Source organism: Astatotilapia calliptera, chromosome 1 (genome assembly GCF_900246225.1).
Source record: "Astatotilapia calliptera chromosome 1, fAstCal1.2, whole genome shotgun sequence".
Taxonomy (NCBI): Eukaryota; Metazoa; Chordata; class Actinopteri; order Cichliformes; family Cichlidae; genus Astatotilapia; species Astatotilapia calliptera.
The window spans coordinates 28,660,884-28,681,309 of NC_039302.1; the positions used below are offsets into that span (position 1 = coordinate 28,660,884).

General features: G+C 37.2%; 1 protein-coding gene across 7 annotated transcripts; it reads left to right on the forward strand.

The window, feature by feature from the left end:
- The first annotated feature begins 1,170 nt into the window (after window positions 1-1,170).
- On the forward strand, window positions 1,171-18,662 carry LOC113025458 (poly [ADP-ribose] polymerase 6). Of its 7 annotated transcripts, none has more exons than XM_026173218.1 (24): window positions 1,171-1,235; window positions 1,944-2,037; window positions 3,394-3,466; window positions 3,986-4,063; window positions 5,702-5,811; window positions 6,056-6,116; window positions 6,283-6,373; window positions 6,556-6,622; window positions 6,825-6,974; window positions 8,107-8,257; window positions 8,716-8,847; window positions 9,238-9,333; window positions 9,612-9,704; window positions 9,944-10,069; window positions 10,333-10,398; window positions 10,776-10,843; window positions 11,082-11,130; window positions 11,268-11,380; window positions 12,927-12,999; window positions 14,678-14,747; window positions 15,567-15,646; window positions 15,931-15,994; window positions 16,476-16,560; window positions 17,577-18,662. In XM_026173218.1, the coding sequence occupies exons 3-24, from the start codon at window positions 3,464-3,466 to the stop codon at window positions 17,677-17,679; spliced, it is 1,929 nt and encodes a 642-aa protein (XP_026029003.1). In that variant the 5' UTR covers window positions 1,171-1,235; window positions 1,944-2,037; window positions 3,394-3,463; the 3' UTR covers window positions 17,680-18,662. The 7 variants fall into 7 exon arrangements, with proteins under 7 accessions (XP_026029003.1, XP_026028993.1, XP_026028982.1 ...); XM_026173208.1 differs by lacking the exon at window positions 1,171-1,235 and adding an exon at window positions 1,269-1,313; XM_026173197.1 differs by lacking the exon at window positions 1,171-1,235 and having other exon boundaries at window positions 1,726-2,037.
- The last annotated feature ends 1,764 nt before the right edge of the window (window positions 18,663-20,426 follow it).

Below are 20,426 nucleotides of genomic sequence, written 5' to 3' on the forward strand. Positions count from 1 at the left end.
GCTCATTTACAAAATGAAAAAAACAACAACATGTTTTACATTATGTTATTACAAACACATATCTATATATACGTATATATGTATGGAAGTGAATACATACATATATCCATCACCAAAACATGGTATTGTGTCTTTTTTCTCCTAACCCCAAATAGAATAGTGATGGTGTGGTCGCAGTTTTAGCAATCTGATTATGCTGAAAATGGAGTAAAGATAATGACCTAGACTAAAGACGGAGTTTTCAAAGTGTGGCCTATTGCCCAGTGTTAGCTGTTGGTAACCTGGTAACCTTTTGTGCAGGCAACTAGGTTGACAAGCTTGACAAACTTCTGTTCATTTCCTTCGTCCACTTTATATTGCACTGTGATATAGCTCTTTAGAATAAGATCAGACGGATGAATTTGGACTCCTCTGTACTAGTCATCATAGCAGACTAAACGCTAATGAAGAAAAATATAGCTGCTGTCTGGAAAATGGCTGCTCAGTAAGGGTTAGAAAGCTTGTTTTTAAAAAAACCAACAGAAACTTCCACCCTAAACTGAAATATTAGAAAAATGTACAAACAGACAAAGGGTTCATGTGTGCAGTTTTCTTTTGTAGACTTTAATCAAAAGCGATTCCCTTAATTTGGCAACCTCTTGTCTAAATAAGTCTGCATATGTAATTTAGAATATTTAGATTGACTTCTTAGCTTCACAAATAAAGTACCAAAAAGTCTAAACTCTGTAAGCTGATGAAATCACTGTGAATGACATCAAAACCCATATTTATAGTGTTTCATTGGAGTCAGTGCCCTTTAGTTTGCATTATTGTGGGACAAATAAATGTCTTATTTTCTTCTTCTGGCAGCTGGTTCCTTTAGAGGTCACCACAGCAGATCAAGATTCAAGTTTATTGTCATTTCACATGGTATTTACAGAAATGCACAGGTTGAAACAAAATATTGTTTTTAACCAGCCTCTATAGTGCAGTAATCGGGAAAAAACAAGAATACACTAATAAAAAAACTAAAATGAGGATAAATACCAATCAAAAAGCAGCTTTCCAAGACACTCAGCAAACTCAGGTGTAAACAATCACACTCTTTCAGCAGATCATCTGTGCATCTGCCTTTATCTTATCCAATACCTAGCAATTGGGTGGGTAAGGGGCTGTCCCAAGCATGTCTGTCCAGACTACAGCCTCACAACAGGCAAGTGGATGGACACCTGTCCATTAATCTTCCCATTCTTCAGGTCAGTTCTTAAATAGATACCTGGAGATAAAGAGGTTAAGGACTGATTAGCTGAAGGGCCATTGTCTCACACATGCAAGTGAGTCTATTTTGGAGATGGGAACAATTATTTTCTTATAATGTTAATATAATATAAGTCACTTTTTAAAACATAATTGGAGTGTTAGTATATTATGTTGCATGAAATATTTATTGCATGTAACTGCATGCTATGTAGTATACATTGCAAATGTAGCTTGTGGTATAATTATACTATTTTTATGTTAAATAGATTTAAACAAGTCGTGAAGCATTAAAATATCAACCAAAAGCTGCCTCCAAAGTAAAAGAGCACACTAATGGACACTGACTTATGCAACCGCACACCACATGCAAACACACATGCAGATGCATACACATGCAGAGCCATTTTTCCCCCCTTATTTCTCAGCAGCAGTGCAGTCAGCTGCAGGTCACATGACTGGCTTGCCTAGTCTCACTGAGCATGCTCAGACACCTCAGTGTTGTCAGGCAAAATATAAGAGAGCAGTAAGAGCAGAGATCTGTAATAGATAAACACATAGGCTCTTACACACACACACACACACACACTAGCTGGCTTGCCTACGGACTCACACCACAAGCATTGAGAAATAGACACTTCAGAATTTAGGATTGTGGCTCTGGTTTGGTTTTATTTGAAAGGACTTATTGTCATCTATCATTTCAGTGGAAAGCAGCCGCCGAGAGAGAGGCAGGTGTGCCCTTTAAGAGGGAGAAAAGCTGAGGCAAGGACAGCATCCCAGTCTCCATCCTCTGTGGAGGTAAGTGTGGATGGATGGGGTAGGTGGGGGGGTTCCAGAGCATGGGGGGAGGGGAAAATACGCCTGACTGCCTCTGTGTTTAAGCTAAATAGTTATCAAAAGGAGGAATGGGGACGGCTAAATGTGTGTTTGTGTGGGGGTGGGCGCTGTGTCAGTAACTATTGGCATGTGAGACGACAGAGGCTCCAGGAATGGCGGTTAGGGAGCTGGGAGGATGTAGATGCTAGCACGGTTGAGAACAGCAAGGCAGCAGGCATATAGAGAAAAGAGAAGAAGCTAAAGAAGAAGATATGGTTTTGAGAGTAGCAATGTTTAATGAGAATTTACTTGTGTGCTATTGTTGTAAGAAAGGGTGTTTTACAACAATGAGAAGAGCATGATCATGACAGACTCACAAAAACAGATACCCATAATTTTCATGTAGACATACTGAAATAGGCCTTGTCAAAGAAGACATGAAAAATTGGTATCCTTTTTACTATACTGACCTATATATCCCATGAATGGCTTTGTGTATGTCTGTTCTTTTTTGTCTTTGTCTTTTTCAAGGCATTCAGTCTCGTACTGCTAAGCTATGTTGTCACCTTGCCGTATTTTACACCCCTCCTAGATCATTTTCTATTTTGTTAATTTTTTCATTCATTTTATTGTTTGATGTGGGCTGGACTATGTAAATTGTAATTTTTAGCAGTGCATTATTTACATATCTAACAGAAGGGAGCGACTGGATCATTTCGATATTTTTGGCAATCATTGTGACTGTTGTTTCTTTTGAGGCAGCTATTGTTTTCTTGCGTTAAAAATTACTTAAAACTCTAGTGCTCGGGGGAAATTAGCTCAGAAAAAATATTTTTTTTCACATTTGTTCCTCACACTCATAACAATAAATCGCAGTCTAACGGTGCAGTGAGATAAGTAAATGTGCTGCTTTAGCCTTGTGTCTACAACAGGTAAGGTCTATAAAAACCTCTGCTGCTTTCATATTTTTAGGCTAAATTCCTGGAAAAAAAAACAAACAAACAAAAAAATGGAAACATCCTTGGAACTGAACGTACTGCACATATCTCCCACACATTCTCTCTGCAGTGATTAATGCCACTCTGAAAGAAGGCAGAGATGGCTGTTGCTAGGATACATGGCAAGGTGAAGTGCAGAAGATTTAAAGAAAAGAGGAGGAGGGCACCGTTTACAAAGCATGGCGTCACTTGCAGTGGCCTCTTTGTTTCTTGTTTTATTATTTTTTTGTTTTGTTTTGTTTGTTTTTAATTTTATATTTGTATTTTTCGAGGTTGTGATACTGAGGAGTAATGTGAGACTGTCAATCAAAGCTTTTGTGTTCTCACTCCTTCCACCTAGAAACAGGCTGACATGGTTGGCACTAATCAAAGGCCCAAACCTGTCTGAGAGAGCCATAACAGCAGACCCAATGGTAAGACAACTGGGAACCTATTGGCGTAATCATTACTTATCATTAAAATGGTGTAAAAAAATGTTTGGCTTTGTTAATGATATAAAAAGCTTTAAATTAAATTATATTGACGTGACAAAATAAATAATTTCCATAGGCATTTAAACATTAAATAACCTAGATCTAAGTATTAAATATAACATATTCTTCTGGTTTATTCTGTTGGACCTCTGGGTTTCAGGCTTTGCTGGAAACGATAAGAAACAGAGTTCATTTTATTTATAAAATCCTATTTTTGTAAAGTCATCCTTTTTCATTGTCATTTGAGGATTCGTTTAAAAAGGGTTGAACTGAGAGAATATCCTGTCGGGAATAAATCGTGTCCCTTCATCTCTCTCTTTGCAATGCTATTTAAGCAGTATTTTGAAGCACACGAAGGAAGTCTAAATAGGGAAGTGGGAGATGAAAGGATGATAGAAAGAGGTTGCTTTTTCGTCCTACTGCACTATAATAGCTTTTTCACAATGTGTGGGCCCACAGGACATCAAAGGACAGTGTTGGACAGACGAGGAGTCAGATGGGGAGAACGAATCAGAACAATTCCTATATGGCATTCAGGTACAGCAAACACTATTACCATCGCAAAATCTCTGTTGAATCTGTTGTCAGGAGATTGGCATTGTGTTTTTACTACTTGTGCTTATTTGTGGTTATTTCTAGTTATTTAAAAGTATGTGTTTTTCTAAAAAAAAAAAAAAAGTTTTTCCCAATGTTATAATACATTGACACAAGCAAAACCACAGTTAATTTACAGGTTTTGAAATATATATTACTTGTTAATTTCACCTCACGTTAGGATAATGTTGGTAAGTCAAAAACATGTATGGTGTTTATTTTAAGCCTTCTGTCATTATTAAATCCTCAGCAGTAATAACAGAGAGTGTTATGAAGGAAAAAGTAAGCCTCATATCTTTGGTACAGTGCTTTTGTGTAATATTATAGCCCAGTTGATACAAAGGTAATCTTTTAACAATTTAACATGCATGAGCAGAGAGCTCTACTTTTCAGTATGCTAAGTTTATGTCAGGAGGAATTTTTGACCCAATAGTAACTGCAGACAATAAGTCAGAGGTCAGCAGAATCATTTGGGGTGATTCTCTTGGGAACTGTAAATATTCAGACCAAATGTCACGGCATTGTGGTAAATCATTTTTGACATGTTTCTCTCCGATGGGCCAAATGACTGACATTTGCATTCTAATGCTGTGCTGGAAAAAATCCAAATGTATTTTTAATTAATTACAGAATGTGATGCTGTGTTTTGTGAAGTTGTGTAAGTGTTTATATTACCATATGTGACGATCTGGGAATGTTGTGTTTTTATTCAAATTAGGATCATAGTATTTTCATTTACTATTTACACCTTACATAACCCCAAACAGCCCAAGTAATCCCAAGTACCTCAGTCAAATTCATTTCTGATGCAAATATTTAATGTGTCATCTCATCTCACAAAGTTCATTGCTTCACTCTCATATAAGACCTTAATCTGTTAGTTATCCTTTTTGTGGTTATCTTACAAGTCTTTTGATTGAAATGTAAATCCAGTCTGGGACTTAACGCTCGTTTCAGTGCAGTCAGAGAACATGAAAGCAGTGTAGTGAAGATAAGAACAAAACTGTGTGATCTGTTCTACACACTCAGCTGAAGGGAAGAGATATCAACTCTAGATATCAGGAACATATATGACAGACATAGTACATTTTATTTAGGCTTTTTAATTTTTGTAATATAAAGATTAAATACCACTCCATATCATATTGTTCAGATATCCCATATAAGTTATTAACTATAGTTTCATATAAAAAATTGCTTTGTTATAAAGATTTTATTTTTGAGTCAGAGCTTTGCAAGGTCATAGTAAATCATACTGTGGATGATTAGTTAAAATAAGTGTATGAAAGTAATGAGCAGCTAGTTGAAACCTTAAGCTGGTACAAATGCAAACTAACACAAACAGTGAATAAACAATTGTGTGCAAACTGTAGCAATATCAAATGTTAGATCATTCATTTTGATAAGCAATCTCTAATTTAAGGCTTAACTTGAAAACTTAAACTGTTTTGAAACACAACAGTAACGTGTACTTGGATTTTATCTGATGGGACTGTGGGGTGTGTGGGGATATGTTTGATTAAAAAAGAAAATAAGATTAGGAACCACTGAGAATTCATTCCCTGCTATAACTGTGACCAGTGCTGCTTATTGCAGGGGAGTTGTGCTGCTGACCTGTATCGACACCCTCAACTGGATGCAGACATTGAGGCTGTAAAAGACATCTACACTGACAGTGCTATCTCTGTCAGGTACAGCATAGATAGTAAGACACACACACACACATATGCAATCAAGCTGCTTAAATTTTGACTAGTTTTGAAAGAAATAACTAAGTAGAGATAAGATTAAACATGCTTGCACTCTGTTATAACTAGCTGGGCCAAAAGAGAAAAAAAACAACCACCCTCAGGGTATAACCACGTGAATTGGTTTGAGTATAACTTTGATTACTCATGATAAATTAACTCTACATGTTGTTGTGTTTATGAACAGGGAGTATGGAACCATTGATGATGTAGACATCGATCTTCATATTAACATCAGTTTCTTAGATGTGAGTCTTCACTGGAAACACCTCCTCTGATTTTGCCTATTACTATTCTAATATTGACAGTTTGCAAAGTAAAATGCATCATAAAATCATAATCTATTTATATTACAAGAAATGTCTTTAATTAGGATGCTAACTCTGCATATTTGTGTGTCTGTGCCCGACTCAGGAGGAAGTTGCGACGGCATGGAAAGTTATCAGAACAGAACCAATTATTCTGAGACTTCGCTTTTCTCTTTCTCAGTATCTCGATGGACCCGGTGAGTAAAGATGTCACTGTGGATGTTGGTTTTCTGGAAGGGACTTTGTATTTGTGCTACTCAATGAGTGTGAGAGATGAGTACATTGTGCGCCGTACAAGAGGGAGAATGGGGGGAAAAAACAAACACAGTTTGTGTCTATCTGTACACTATGTGTAATAATATTAGTCATCTTTATTTAGAGCCGTCAGTAGAAGTGTTCCAGCCGTCAAATAAAGAAGGTTTCAGCTTGGGCCTGCAACTTAAAAAGTAAGTGATGTCATCTCTTAAATTTGGGACCTAAAAAACATCTATACCTGTACCATTGTGAGCAAGAGCTGCAGAAACATTTCAGTTAGTTTCAGTAGCTTAGTTTAACGTAATAGTAATATTTAGTTTATGAGAAGGTATATTTGGCGCCGATTGAAAGAGAAAATTAGCGTCTTCCTTCCTCACTGTCATATTATCACAGGATCCTGAGCACATTCACCTCACAGCAGTGGAAGCACCTTAGTAATGAGTTTCTCAAGGCCCAGCAGGAGAAGAGGCACAGCTGGTTCAAAGCCGGAGGGACCATCAAGAAGTTCCGTGCCGGGCTCAGCATCTTCTCCCCCATCCCAAAGTAGGTATCTCTCTCACACTTTAGCTTCACCATTGGTAAATGACACTGGAATCCCGAGTAAGATTTAATTTCTGATTTCTGTCTTTTTTTTTTTTTTCATTCAACACAAATGCATGTTTGCTTTCTGTGTAGTCTGTTTGTACTTTTGTTATTTACTGACATAATATAGGCATAGTGATGGAAGACATTGACTTTTTTGAGAACATGTCAAAGCTGATTCAGACTGTAGTGGCAAGTGCTAATATGCTATGTTTCTCCAGTTAATTATCAAAGTTAGTTATCAGTCTTAGGCAGTAGGAAATAAGCATATCTGCCAAAATAAAAACAAAGCTGAAAGCACAAATCATAAATCATATGCAACTTAAGGTTTCATGATATAAAATACTGTGCGCACCTAAAGTTTAATGATTCATTCTCTACCTACGTTCATAAACAGGATAAATACACCATATAAATACTACAAACTATTAGGTGAACTATAGCAAAAAAGACAAACAGGAATGGTAGCTCTGACTCAGCATTGTGAAGACTGACTGAAATTCAAGCTTTGACAAGCACAACCAAATTCCCCTTTGGGTAACTACAATTTTTGGCTTCTGACTTCCTCAGACATTCTTTGACAGTTATTGGTGCATAGGGATTAAATCCCAGCCCACTCAGTGGAGGTCAGCTCCTCTAACTACTAGCCTGTCTTGACATCCTCAAAACTTGACAAGTCTCACGTCAAGGTGGTTCATTGATTATATACTGAGAGCAATGGTAGAAGTCAACACTGGCTCTTGCAGGTAACAGTTAGTGACTTGAGCTGCTGCCAGATTTCAGTTGTCAGAGCTAGTATTACCTGTTAGTACATGTGAATCACTAGAGCAGAGTGTGTACTTCTTTAGAAGATGTCACTATAAAATTGTCCAAGCCTATAGTCGACAAGTATATTACAGTCTAGATCATATATTATTATAGATAATATGATATTTAAAATGAGATTACTCAAAATTAAGATTTTGTTGTTAGCAGCATCATAGTAATACCAAAATGTGTTCTTTAACCTTAAAATCTAAATCCTTTGTGCTCTGAATCATATCCCCTTTGAAACTCTGAATGACAGCTTTCTTTGTATTTTGGTCTCTGTCAGGTCTCCAAGTTTTCCTCTGATTCAAGACACAGTTTTAAAAGGGAAGCTGAGTGTCCCTGAGCTGAGGGTGACGCGCTTAATGAACCGCTCGATCTCCTGTACCATGAAGAACCCTAAAGGAGAGCTATTCAGCTATCCACCAAATAGCCAGGTCAGAGCAAGTCTCGATAAATCAACACCCAAATGTGAAATACCTTTCAGTTAAAATGCTGACTTGTGTAAATTTTACTCCTTTCCCTCTTTCTCAGTAAATATATATTTTAACTGTCACATGTCAAGTTTTGGTTGCAGTGTTTAACCCACAACTCTGAGGCTCTTAACTTTACTTTCTTTCCACTCAGAAAAGTTCTGTTGTAGAAACCCGTAATGTTTGAAGTTAATATTTTAAGTACTGTAATTCTGGAAATTGTATGTGGTGAAATGCTGTTATTAAGAAATTTAAGTTTTTTTTGTTTTTGTTTTTATGTCTTAATCCGCTGTGATTCACTCTGACCCCCTTCTCAGTCACCCGCCACCTGCACTGTACCCACCTGAGTCTTTCCCTACCCTTACCGTAACATGGCTGGTGCGCCCTTTCCCATAATGCTTTGTCTTCACTTGACTCATCAGACTGTGGCTGTCCCAGCGGCCAGGGCCCCAGCGCAGATTACCACGAGGCAGCTGATTGAATTGTTTTTCTCATCCCAGGCGGGCGGCCACTGCAAGAACATTCCTACCTTGGAGTATGGCTTCTTAGTGCAGGTTAGAGCTCAAAAAGATGTCATTCCACTTACAAAGCCACTTCTACATTTTGTCTCAGTCATAGCTAAGAAGAAAGTAAACTAATTACCTGAGCATTAAAATACCACATGTTGTTTGAATGACTTAAAAATAAAAAATAATACCTGGTGAGTAATCTATAAATGGCTTCTGGGGATTTCATCATTGTTAGGTGTGAACCCACACCATACAGTCTGTAGATTCTATTAGCTCCTAGTATTGTGCAAATGATTGTTGAGCTCTAAAATGTAATGTTATTCTAGGACCCAAAACCATGGCATTGTAACAACTTTGCCAAAATAGCATTCCTTTGAATGGCAGTGCTGAAGGTGACAATTAATTCAGAATTAAACTGCTTTTCCCCCCAAACAGATAATGAAGTACTCAGAACAGAGGATCCCCACACTTAATGAGTACTGCGTGGTTTGTGACGAACAGCATGTCTTTCAGAATGGATCCATGCTGAAGGTACCAGAGGCAAATAAGAGAAACACATAGATGTATAAGTAAGAGATGCAGAAATATGAACCCTCATATAAGTGGAAAAAATATCAGTAACTTGAAACATGATCTATGATTTTTTTTTCTGTCAGTAATATACATATGCATATTTCTGGTTGAAGATTTTCTTGCTTACTTAATACTAGAGTAAGCAAATGGGAAGATTGTGTGAGTCAATGTACCTTTTTGTGTATGGGTAGTAGATTTCGAAATAGGTGTAGTTTAAACTTTGTTTATTCATGCAGCCTGCTGTGTGCACAAGGGAGCTGTGTGTGTTCTCTTTCTACACTCTGGGTGTAATGTCTGGAGCCGCAGAGGAAGTGGCCACCGGGGCAGAGGTGACCACAACACTTCGACAGTATATCAAATAATGCACATTATTTGGATTTTATAGTCCATTCCTTTAGATATTAGATAAAAGTGCTGAAATATAGATAAGAACAAAAATACCAATGTCAACATTTTGATCCAATTCTGATTACCTGTAGCTAATATGTGTTATTGGAAAAAACACAATTTCACTCATCAGCATAAACTGAAGGCACAAAATATAAATATATAATCCATCTCTTCCCAGGTCGTGGACCTTCTTGTAGCTATGTGTCGAGCTGCCCTGGAGTCTCCTCGTAAGAGCATCATATTTGAACCTTACCCTTCAGTTGTTGATCCCAACGACCCCAAGACTCTTGCCTTTAATCCAAAGGTCAGCATCCTCACTACATTTCTAAAGATCATATTTAATTCCATCATGACATTTAATTTGAAAAAGACATACTGCATGCTTAAAAACAAACTTCTGCCATCAGAACAAACTAAAATTATTGTTACAATTCATTTTTCTATATCATATATTTCAAACTAATGATTAAACCTAAGACCTGTATGTCTCCAGTGATTTTAGATTTCTGTATGTTGTTCTCTCTCTTACTGCATACAATGGATGTTTGGCTCAACCGGTGAACACAGAAGAAGAATTATGAAAGACTACAAAAAGCACTGGATAGTGTAATGTCCATTCGGGAAATGACCCAGGTACAAGAAGGAGGTGGGCGGGAAAGAAAGGCCATAATAGTAGAGCAGCTTTTTTTTTTAAAATGGGTTGAAAGGCATGTAAAAAAAGAAAAAGAAATGCAGATAAAAATAGCATCCCAATGTCTTTGGAAGTAGGCTTTTGTATCGAGATTACTGACAATGTCCGTTCACATTTTATTTTAATTTAAGGAACTGTGCTGTTTAATCTTCATGGATGCAGTTTTGTTAATCAAAGTGGTAGCATGGTCTTCTCCATGCTACATTTGTTTACCCACTTGTTACCTACTGTGGTTGGACTGCATCTATAAGATGATATCCTTATCTAATATTCACATCACAAGTAAAAGCTTACTCATTTGTTTTGGCATTTTTTCCAGGGTTCATATCTGGAGATTAAGAAACAGATGGACAAACTAGACCCTTTGGCCCATCCCCTGCTACAGTGGTGAGTAAAGACAATCCGTTGTGCTGTGTGTTTTCACCTTCTGGTATTATCTACATCACCTCACTGTCATATTGCCATGGGATACTTGGACACTTGAAAAAAAAGGAAGCATCTTCAGTGGTGTGTTGTTTTTACTTTGACAAGTCAAGATGTCTGCTGTGAGTAGTATTAACACGATGCTATTATGATACGATATAGTTTATATACATATTTGAATCTCTTCTCTATGTTTCTACAGGATTATTTCCAGTAACAGATCTCATATCGTCAAGCTGCCTCTCAGTAGGGTAGGAAACCAGAGCAATATTGCCTTATGTCCCTTCTATAAACATTTTTGAATGCTATATTGTGTAATTTGATACGTACTCATTCCCTGTCCACTTGTCTCTGACATTCTCTCGTCTCAATGATCTCACCGTAACAGCAACTGAAATTCATGCACACCTCCCACCAGTTCCTCCTGCTCAGCAGCCCCCCAGCCAAGGAAGCTCGTTTTCGCACTGCCAAGAAGTTATACGGCAGCACTTTTGCCTTCCAGTGAGTTACATTTCCATTATTTAACATGTTGTCAGTAAATGAATTTAAAATTTTAAAGCCTTTAATGCTTAAGAAGTAAAACCATTTAGGCTGTGCTGAAGTATCAGAAAACACTTAGTGGTTATTATATTTATAAGCGTGTGGCTGGTGGGAAATATTTTCTGAGGAATCAAATTCTTTTAATAATTGATGTCAAATCAAGCATAGCTGCTAAAATGAATGCATACTTTAGCTTTGGAGCGCTATACTTTGCAAACATGAACATGTCTCAGTGTAACACCTGGTCATTATGCATTTGCTGAAAGGGGCCACTTTAGCAGATTTTTATGGAACCATAACAAATAACAGCACAGAGCAATGGTCATTCTCCTGGACTGAGAAACCACCTTTCTTAGCCAGCACATGGAGCCAGCAATATCTATGAGATACAGATTTGTACTGTAGCAGATGGGGCTGTGCTGAATATTTTAGATACTCACAACCCATCTGGGCACGTGCAGGGTACAACTGATTCACCAACAGGGCTTACAGTCTTTCTGCATGATGGTTCCTACTAGAAATTTAATAATCAGATAACAATAAATGCCAAATGCTTAATTTAGCCTGACTGCAAATTTTTTTTAGATTGATATAAATAGAAACATGACTTTTTGAAAAAAAAAAAAAGAGAGACCATCTCACATATAAAGGAATTAAATGGCACTTGCCTAATGGTTCTCAAATCACCAAATAATATATTTGAAAAAAATCAGTAGAAAAGTAACCTTATACTGGGTCATGATTACTGAAAATAGATGTTGTTGCTGAGATTCGTGTATTTTGGTGTTTTGAGCAGCAGAATCTGGCTTCATCATAGTCAAGTGAAATCCGTACAGCTGATATTTGCAAAACTTATCAACTAACACCAAAACAATCCAGATGGATAAACAGCACCACTAGTCAGCTCAAAAACACAGAGATTTGATTTGGGGGTGAACTGTTCTTTTAATTATGCTCAAAGGCTGATTAGTTAAAAATATTTAAAAAAAACTACTTGCCCGTGTTTTAAGGCTTAATTAACCAATATAAATCTGGAAGATTGTGATGTTATCTTTTCTTTTAACGAATTAAGTTGTAGATTTTGTAGAATGTTAAATTATTAAAAACCAAAAGATTTATAGCTTGTTTAACCCTTTCTTTTTAAAATTAAAAAAAAAAAATCCTCTTATGCAGTAATTTACATGGTGATAAATGCAAGTATATTCAGCATCCAGTTGCTCATCCCTGTTGCTGCTCTCTCTTGCCAGTAATAACCTTCAATTACCCAGTTCATGAAAAATGATGAATTTTAAAATAGAAAAACTATAAGATTAAATATTTTGTGATAACATATTTTACAAAGATCTTTATGAAAAGATAACAAAATATTTATTTTTGTAAATTTTTTTCCAGTGTTGAACAGCAAAGATCGAGCCAATACGAAAAAGCGATTCCATGCTATTACACTGTTATATTCACATGGTATTTGTTTTATCTTCTTATCTCTCCCTCTCTACACTTGCTCTAGTGGTTCCCATATAGAGAACTGGCACTCTGTTCTGAGAAATGGACTAGTCAATGCCTCTTATACCAAACTGCAGGTATGTAACCCTGGCAGTTAGCTGGAAGCATCTCCTATCGGACAGCAAACCTGCCCTTGCACAAAGCAGGCTCGCTGTCCGGCTGATTCATTTTCACAGTTAATGGATGCCAGCTTCCTTTTCATCAGCTTTGCAATTGGCATTTTAGCAAGCAGGGCACACTAGGAGATTTTCCTTGCCAGCGTCAGCCTCTTTCTGCCTTCTCTGCTGGCAACAGCAGACAGCATGTCCCTTCCTGTTGTGGGACAAAGGAAATGGGCTGTGGTGTCAGCTGAGAGCCTGTGTGCCCTGTTGGGGTCAACCATCTAGAGCACTGAGTAGGTTAGATCTGTATTTAAAGGACGCAGAGGACAAGTTCTGTGGCAGTGAGTACAGCCTTCAACAGAGTGAATAGGGATCTCTTTTGAAAGGTTAGTAACTGTCACTACTCTTTATATACTCAAAAATATTTTATATAAATCATTCAAATGTTTATAGAAAACTTGTTAATACCAAAGTGGAACAAATGACCATATAAGAACTATAGAGTTTCCCAGGAAAGAAGGGCATACCACCTATCCCAATTATATTTGTGATTTTTTTTTAAATTCTTATTAATTTCCACATTTGTTCTCACTTTTATTTTGTTGTAGTTGTAATCAATCTGGTCTTTCATAGATAATTCTTAAATAATACAAGGGAAAAGATTTGATCTTCAGAGAGAACAGACTGTCTCATTTGCACAATACAGCTGATAAAGACTGCTGCTCGGGAGAGACTCAGGCTTGTCCTGAAAATAGATTAAACACAATTAAATCTGAAATCTCAAGGATCTTTCAGCCATGATTGCTCTATCGTGCTGATGTGTTTCATTTATGCCTTCTTTATTCTCCAACTTTTTGAAGTCTTCATCTTTGATCTTGCTTTGGTGCTCGTCTGCCTCCCCCTTCTCTCTATTTCACCTTGAGCATTGACACTCTTCCTCTGTCATTGTGTTTCACAGCAGGAGGAGGAGGAGGATGACTGAATCTACCTTTAGCTCCAGCCATCACACAAAATCTCTTGTCTCTTGTTCCTTTTCATTTCTTCCAGATGTGCAATGTCCTGACTGCTGTCTCCCTCATGCATTCCCAGTCAAGTGGCTCTTTGTTCTTCCTCTTAATTTGACTCTCAGTCGTTACACATGTGGCCCTTCTGTTTTCCTCCCGGCAGACATTGCAGAGAGAAGGCTCACCTTATAATCAGTTATCTTTGTACTTTGCCATCTTTCCATTTGTGTCTACATTTCAAGTTTCATGCAAGTATTATTTGAATACCTGGACGCTTATGCAAAAATTCAAAGCACAAAAATCAAGAGTATCACTTGATCTCTAATGCATAATGTTGAAAGAAGTTAGCAGGTGTAACTGTATATGAATTGCTTCAGATTCCTGGAACAATCTCTCTCTTTGACGCTTTCTTCTTTGCAGAATTTGGATTTGCACTTTGCATGTGTGGGTGTATTTAGTATGCTTGGTTGTTGAGGGGAACTGTCACATCCATTTTAAAATCATTGACATTCACAGGCTATTTTGAGTACAGTTGATCTGAGATGAATTTCACTGTATGTGTTAGCATTTCCAAGTGTACATATGTGTGTGTAAGGCTGTCCTGTGCACATGCTCAGTGACCCTTCCTTCCTGCTCTTTTCAAACCCAAGCTGCATGGGGCAGCGTACGGAAAGGGCATCTATCTGAGCCCCATCTCCAGCATATCTTTTGGATACTCAGGTAGGAACGGTTCATCACCATTCAGACCCCTGTGCCCCCCCCCCCCCCCCCCTTGCTTTTTCCACCATGTTCACCGAGTAGCCTTTGTGTTTGCCACATGGCCTAATTGACATCGTGGAACACTCCATTTTCACTTGTGGGTGCCTGCCATGTTATCCTGTTGTGCTGTACTGTGTTTCCATTTTTGGGTGCTGGGTCTCGGGCCTCTGAGCTTCTGTGCCACCTGCCATGCCATGCTTCATGTTGTGGCTGTATAAAAATAGGTTTGTCATTGGATTTGTGTGTTTTCACATTTTTTGGTTTTCATCTGGCTTTGCCTTTGTCAGTTGAGGGTTGCAAAGATGTTTCAAGGCTTATAGATTTTGCTGGCAATAATAAGGACTTCAGCACAGTGTGTTCCTAGTGGGGGCCAGCTATTAACATATGCTAACTTGGAGAATGGATGTGGAATTCTTAAAAGAAAGCAAAACGCTTAACAGATGTTACAGTTTTTGACATTACATCTACTTGGTTTTATTTTCCCAGCTAATTTTCTAAGTACAAATCTTTTTTTTTAATTATAGGCACAGTCTAAAACAAGTACTGTTTGAACTGTTTATCAATACTGAAAATGAATATTTGTTTTTTTACTTGTTTTCCATGTAGCATGTATTTGGTACCATTTAGGGCAGTGAATTTTATATTAAAGTCGGACCTGTTGACAAGGACATCAAAAGTTCACCAGAGAAAGTTTTTTGTTTCTTTTTTTCCCCACATATTGGTTGAGTTGAGGTAAAGTTGTTCTGACTGTTTTTATTTGTTGTGTGCTGCTTCTTGCAGGAATGGGGAAAGGACAGCACCGCATGCCCACCAAAGATGAACTAGTGCAGCGTTACAACCGCATGAACACTATACCACAGGTGAGGGACAGTGAAGAGTCAGTTTTATTATACTGATCTCTTAAAAGATCCGATTTCTTTTTAAAATAACATTGATGGTTAGATGAGAGTTGGTTTCCAAAAGGCAGTTTGCATTTTTTGACGTTTTTCATGCTTTAAACACTTGTATCGTCACCTTGAACCTGCCTGTGGCGAACCATATAATTTCAGTATTTCTAAACATTAATTATTTGTCTTTTGGATGCTTCAGTTACATCATCGCCTTTTCTGTAACAACTAATTGAGTGATGTTTGCTTTTCAACAGAGCCGTCCTATCCAGTCAAGGTTTCTTCAGAGTCGAAACTTGAACTGTATTGCTCTTTGTGAAGGTAATATTATGTAGGAGGCGTAATATTATTGGTAGATGGGTTAAACTGAGTCACATCATTATAGCTTTTAAGAAATAAATTAACTACAGACTAAATGTGACATGATGTAACAACTAATACACACATTTTTGATATTTTCTACTCAACCCTTTTCAAACTTCACAAACCTTGATAAAGTAAAATACAAATAGAGTCCTATTACAGACTAAAAGATATTATAATGCAATTGCTCTTGCTATGAAGTCATGGCAATATGATCACTGCTATTATTAAAGGAGACAATAAAAATAAAGATTTAGATTGCATCACTTAGAATAATAAGGCCATTTAGCACTTAGGCTATAATACATTTTATGCTGTATCAGATAATTCCAAAACAACAGCAACACTACAATCAAAGCAGAACAAGAAGCACTGTTGTTACAGTTTACAATTTCTAATAACGTTCCTTTGATAAAACACAGTTCTCTGATTTTAACAGTTATCACATCAAAGGATCTGCAGAAGCATGGAAACATCTGGGTGTGTCCGGTTTCTGACCATGTCTGTACTCGCTTCTTTTTTGTGTAAGTATTTCAGTAACTTTCAGCGCCTTTATAATTTCAACTGAATTCTTGGAATTATTACAAAATCGAGTTGGCATACCCATCTAATTTTGTCATTGTCACTCTTGAATGCATCGTTGGTGTTTTTATGTTGTTTTGTTTTTTCTCGTTTTTTAATCTGCTACACTGCGTAAAGATGCAGGTGATTTAAAGATCGGATCAAATAGCAGATTTTATCAATATGTTCTCTGTTTTCTGAGTTAGAAAATAATTTTTAGATTTCTTACAGTCTAACTCAAATGACAGCTAAACATAAATGAACTCTTGTGCTATGTGTGTGCTTATTCTTATTTCCAGAATGGAGAGTGTGGTTAGAATAAAAACAGAAAGATGTCAGAACTCCTAAAATCATTTTTCCTTGCTCCCCAGACAGGAGCATCAAGCCAAACCTCAGTTGTTCCCTTTAAAGGCCTATTTTCTTAACACCTCGATTAAATCTTAATCTTAAAATGAAATAAGGTAAACTATATTTGGAAAAACTGAACATGATTTAATGAAATACAGAGTTTTAGTTTTTAATTATTTGGGGATAAGAGTCTGGTAGGGCAGGACACCCTGGAGTCTAGACACTAGTGATGGTAGAGATGAAGCAGGTGGAGACTTGGATAAGCAGCTCTGGCCAGGTGAAGATGAAGAGGAAGTGGATTGCATGAATCTAAGTCTGAAAGGCAGAATGACAGAAACTCACTAAGATTTGAAGTGTATGTAAAAGTGGCTTGCAGAAGGAGGGAAAGAAAAATATTAGGCCTGATTGATGACAACAGAATTTAATTTGACAGCGTGGGAATGCGGAAGTGATGTAAATAGACGAGCAGCCCTGCAGGCAGAAGAATGAATACAGGTCTTCCTTATTAAAGCTGCGCTTAAGCACCATTAAGTTGGGCAGTTATATCCAAAATAAAGTGCAGTAGAAAGGGCAGGGACGTTATCAAGACCAGGTGTTAAGCAGAAATATAAAGTATTCTCTCTATGCGCAGATATGAGGATGGCCAAGTAGGAGATGCTAACATCAACACCCAAGAGCCTAAGGTGCAGAAGGAGATCATGCGTGTGATTGGGACCCAGATCTACTCGAGCTAATGGAGGTTCACCAGCAGTGTTTGGATCCATACGTTTCTCTGTGGAAGGCACACAGGCAGGCAGACAGTTTTAGCGAATGTTTTCAGCTGGGCTGTCCTCAGGCTTGATAATGAAGGATGAGGGAGCTCTTAAGCACATTATTTCAGAAGTTGCTTTGTTCTGGTCTCCTTGTTTTCTTTTTCCCCCTTTTTCCAAATTGTTACACCTTACATGGTCATTTAATCTACAGTTAGGCTTAATTGGGGTAATGTCTTCTTTTCTCAGTTCATATCATTAAAACAAGTGAAGAAAAATGGCAGTAGTCATCGGATATATTATCAACACACACTCTTCTGACCTTGGTTTCTTTTTTGCTGCATTTTTACTGATCCTTTGAACTCTTCATCTCCATTTATTTATTTATTTCTCTCTGTGAATATATAGTAAAACAAATAACCATTCCAAATGATAATTGTTCCCTTTGTGGCAAACGAGTAAGTGATGGATTTACATACACATGGAATTTTTTATTTTTTTATTTTTGTGTTTGCAAAGTCTTTATCCCTTTTCTTATTATACAGTGTTCTTTCAGTAATGGTATGAATTAATGTGTGTGATATGTTTAGCCCCTGAGCAGCAAGTATTGCTCTGTCGTTTCATCCCCGCATACTCAATGAATTTCCCAGAATCCAAAACACGAGGTGTTGGTGTGGTTTATACTCAGATCACATACACATTAAGCACTTTGCTTTTGATGTGGGGGTTTACCATGATTAGAATTTTTCACAGAACAATTAAGACAGTTTTGATTAAGGATGCACTTTAAATCTTTAGAACCCCCAAATGTCAGAGCTCTAAAAAAAAAAAAAGCTTTGTTCTCTCTGGAAAAATTAGTGACAAAAAGGACAAATGTAATAAAATTTCCTCAAGGATTCATATATTGAAAAATTTGCTGTTAATATTTTTATGAAATTAAGACATTGGCACTGTTTTTGCTCATTTTAAATGAATTCAGTTTATTGTTTTGGTAAAGATCTGTTTCTCTTCCTTTCATTTCACAATTATGATAAAGTGGACAGTGTTTTGTTGTGATGACTTACCGCTCCATCAAGGTTTTGTCTTTGTTCCTGTTTTGAAGAATAATGGGATTTGTAGTTCTTCAACACAAACAGTTATTTCAAGCATTTAAAAACCCAGTGGGGTGACTTTGGTTGTCAGGTTTGACCTTCAAAAACAGCAATATGCAGCAAAATATATAGGTGAAATTATACACATTACTCTTGTCTCACTTGATGGAAAAGAATGTTGATCAGATGTCATATAACATGTTACATCAACTACTTGAAGTTTGTTTTCTGTTTAAAAACTACCACAGTCTGTCATATACCCCTTTTTAAGTAGTCTTTACTACTTAAACATCAATGAATATCTCAATTTAAAATGAATATTTTTGTGTATGAACTACACTGACCAGTGGATCCACAAACAAAATCACCTGTACAAAAAATCATGGACAGTTTTCTAACTACAAACATTATCTAGTCCAGGTGAGCTCAAGTCCTTCTCACCCCTAACGCAATTGAGACTGGATATTATATAGAGGTGCATGAATGTGCAACTCTTTGGTTTCACGTTGGAGAATGGCAATGTTGTATAGCTAAACAAGTTTATCAGTTAGTCATGTACTGTATGTATGTATGTGTGGCTTTGTATTTTCTTGACATTATAATAGACATTGCACTTACTCAGCGTTCGCCTAAACTGGACAATTTGACTGTCCTTGGGCCTGCAGTAGACGGGAAGTGGTGAAAAAGATATGATAAAATAAATGTTAATGGAATCAGCAAGACTAAAATATCCAACATCTTAACTGTGTTTGTACTAAGATGGATTTTGTCTTCTGAAACTGACCACTGAATGGACTTGTGGGGCACAAAAACAAAACAGATTGTACATAAGGACACTGGAGAGCTTGTTGAAATGTATTGCCCAGAAAAAGATGGACACATACAGCTGATCCACTGTGGGACTTGGGACTCTTCTAACAGCTGATGCCTGTTTTTGCCAAGACACTGAGTGTCTCTGAGAGTCGTTTCTCTCGCTGACTGTAACTGGTGAGTAATGTTTTTGACGATGATGTTATGACAGTGATGGTGATTATGATCGAGATGAAAGGGGGCGATGCAGACAAAAAAATAAAAAATAAAGCCTGGTTTTGCACAGTCTTATTCTCGGCGTCGTTTTGTTTATTATATGTGTTGAAATGTCTATTGTTGCTGAGCTTTTGTGCGGCATTTTAAGCAGAAGGGGGCACTATTACTCCACCACCGCTTAGACTGTGTTGGTGATCAACATGTTTTCCTGTGTATTCGCGCTCACGTGTATATAAAGGTAAGGCAGTATGCTAAATATAAAAAAACTGACATGTCAAAGAGAAATGAGGTTTCGTATTTGAGAAAACCGAGTCATTAATGTGTCAGTCTTTGATGATTATCGTGTAAAAAGCAAGAATGCTGCAAAAAAGAGAAGCTTGAAGCCATCGAATCAACATATACTAAACTGTACCTAAAGAAACACAAAAGAGATGTTTGTATGACATTTACTTTTGCCGTTTTTATGCAGTTACAGGAAGACCAAACTCGACAACTGCAAATAAATAAAAATATAGGTGATGAATTAGCATACAGTTGCAAACTACATCACACATCGCTATGCTGATATAAAAACAACAGAAGTGAATAGGCACTTGAGTGGCATATATTTTGCAG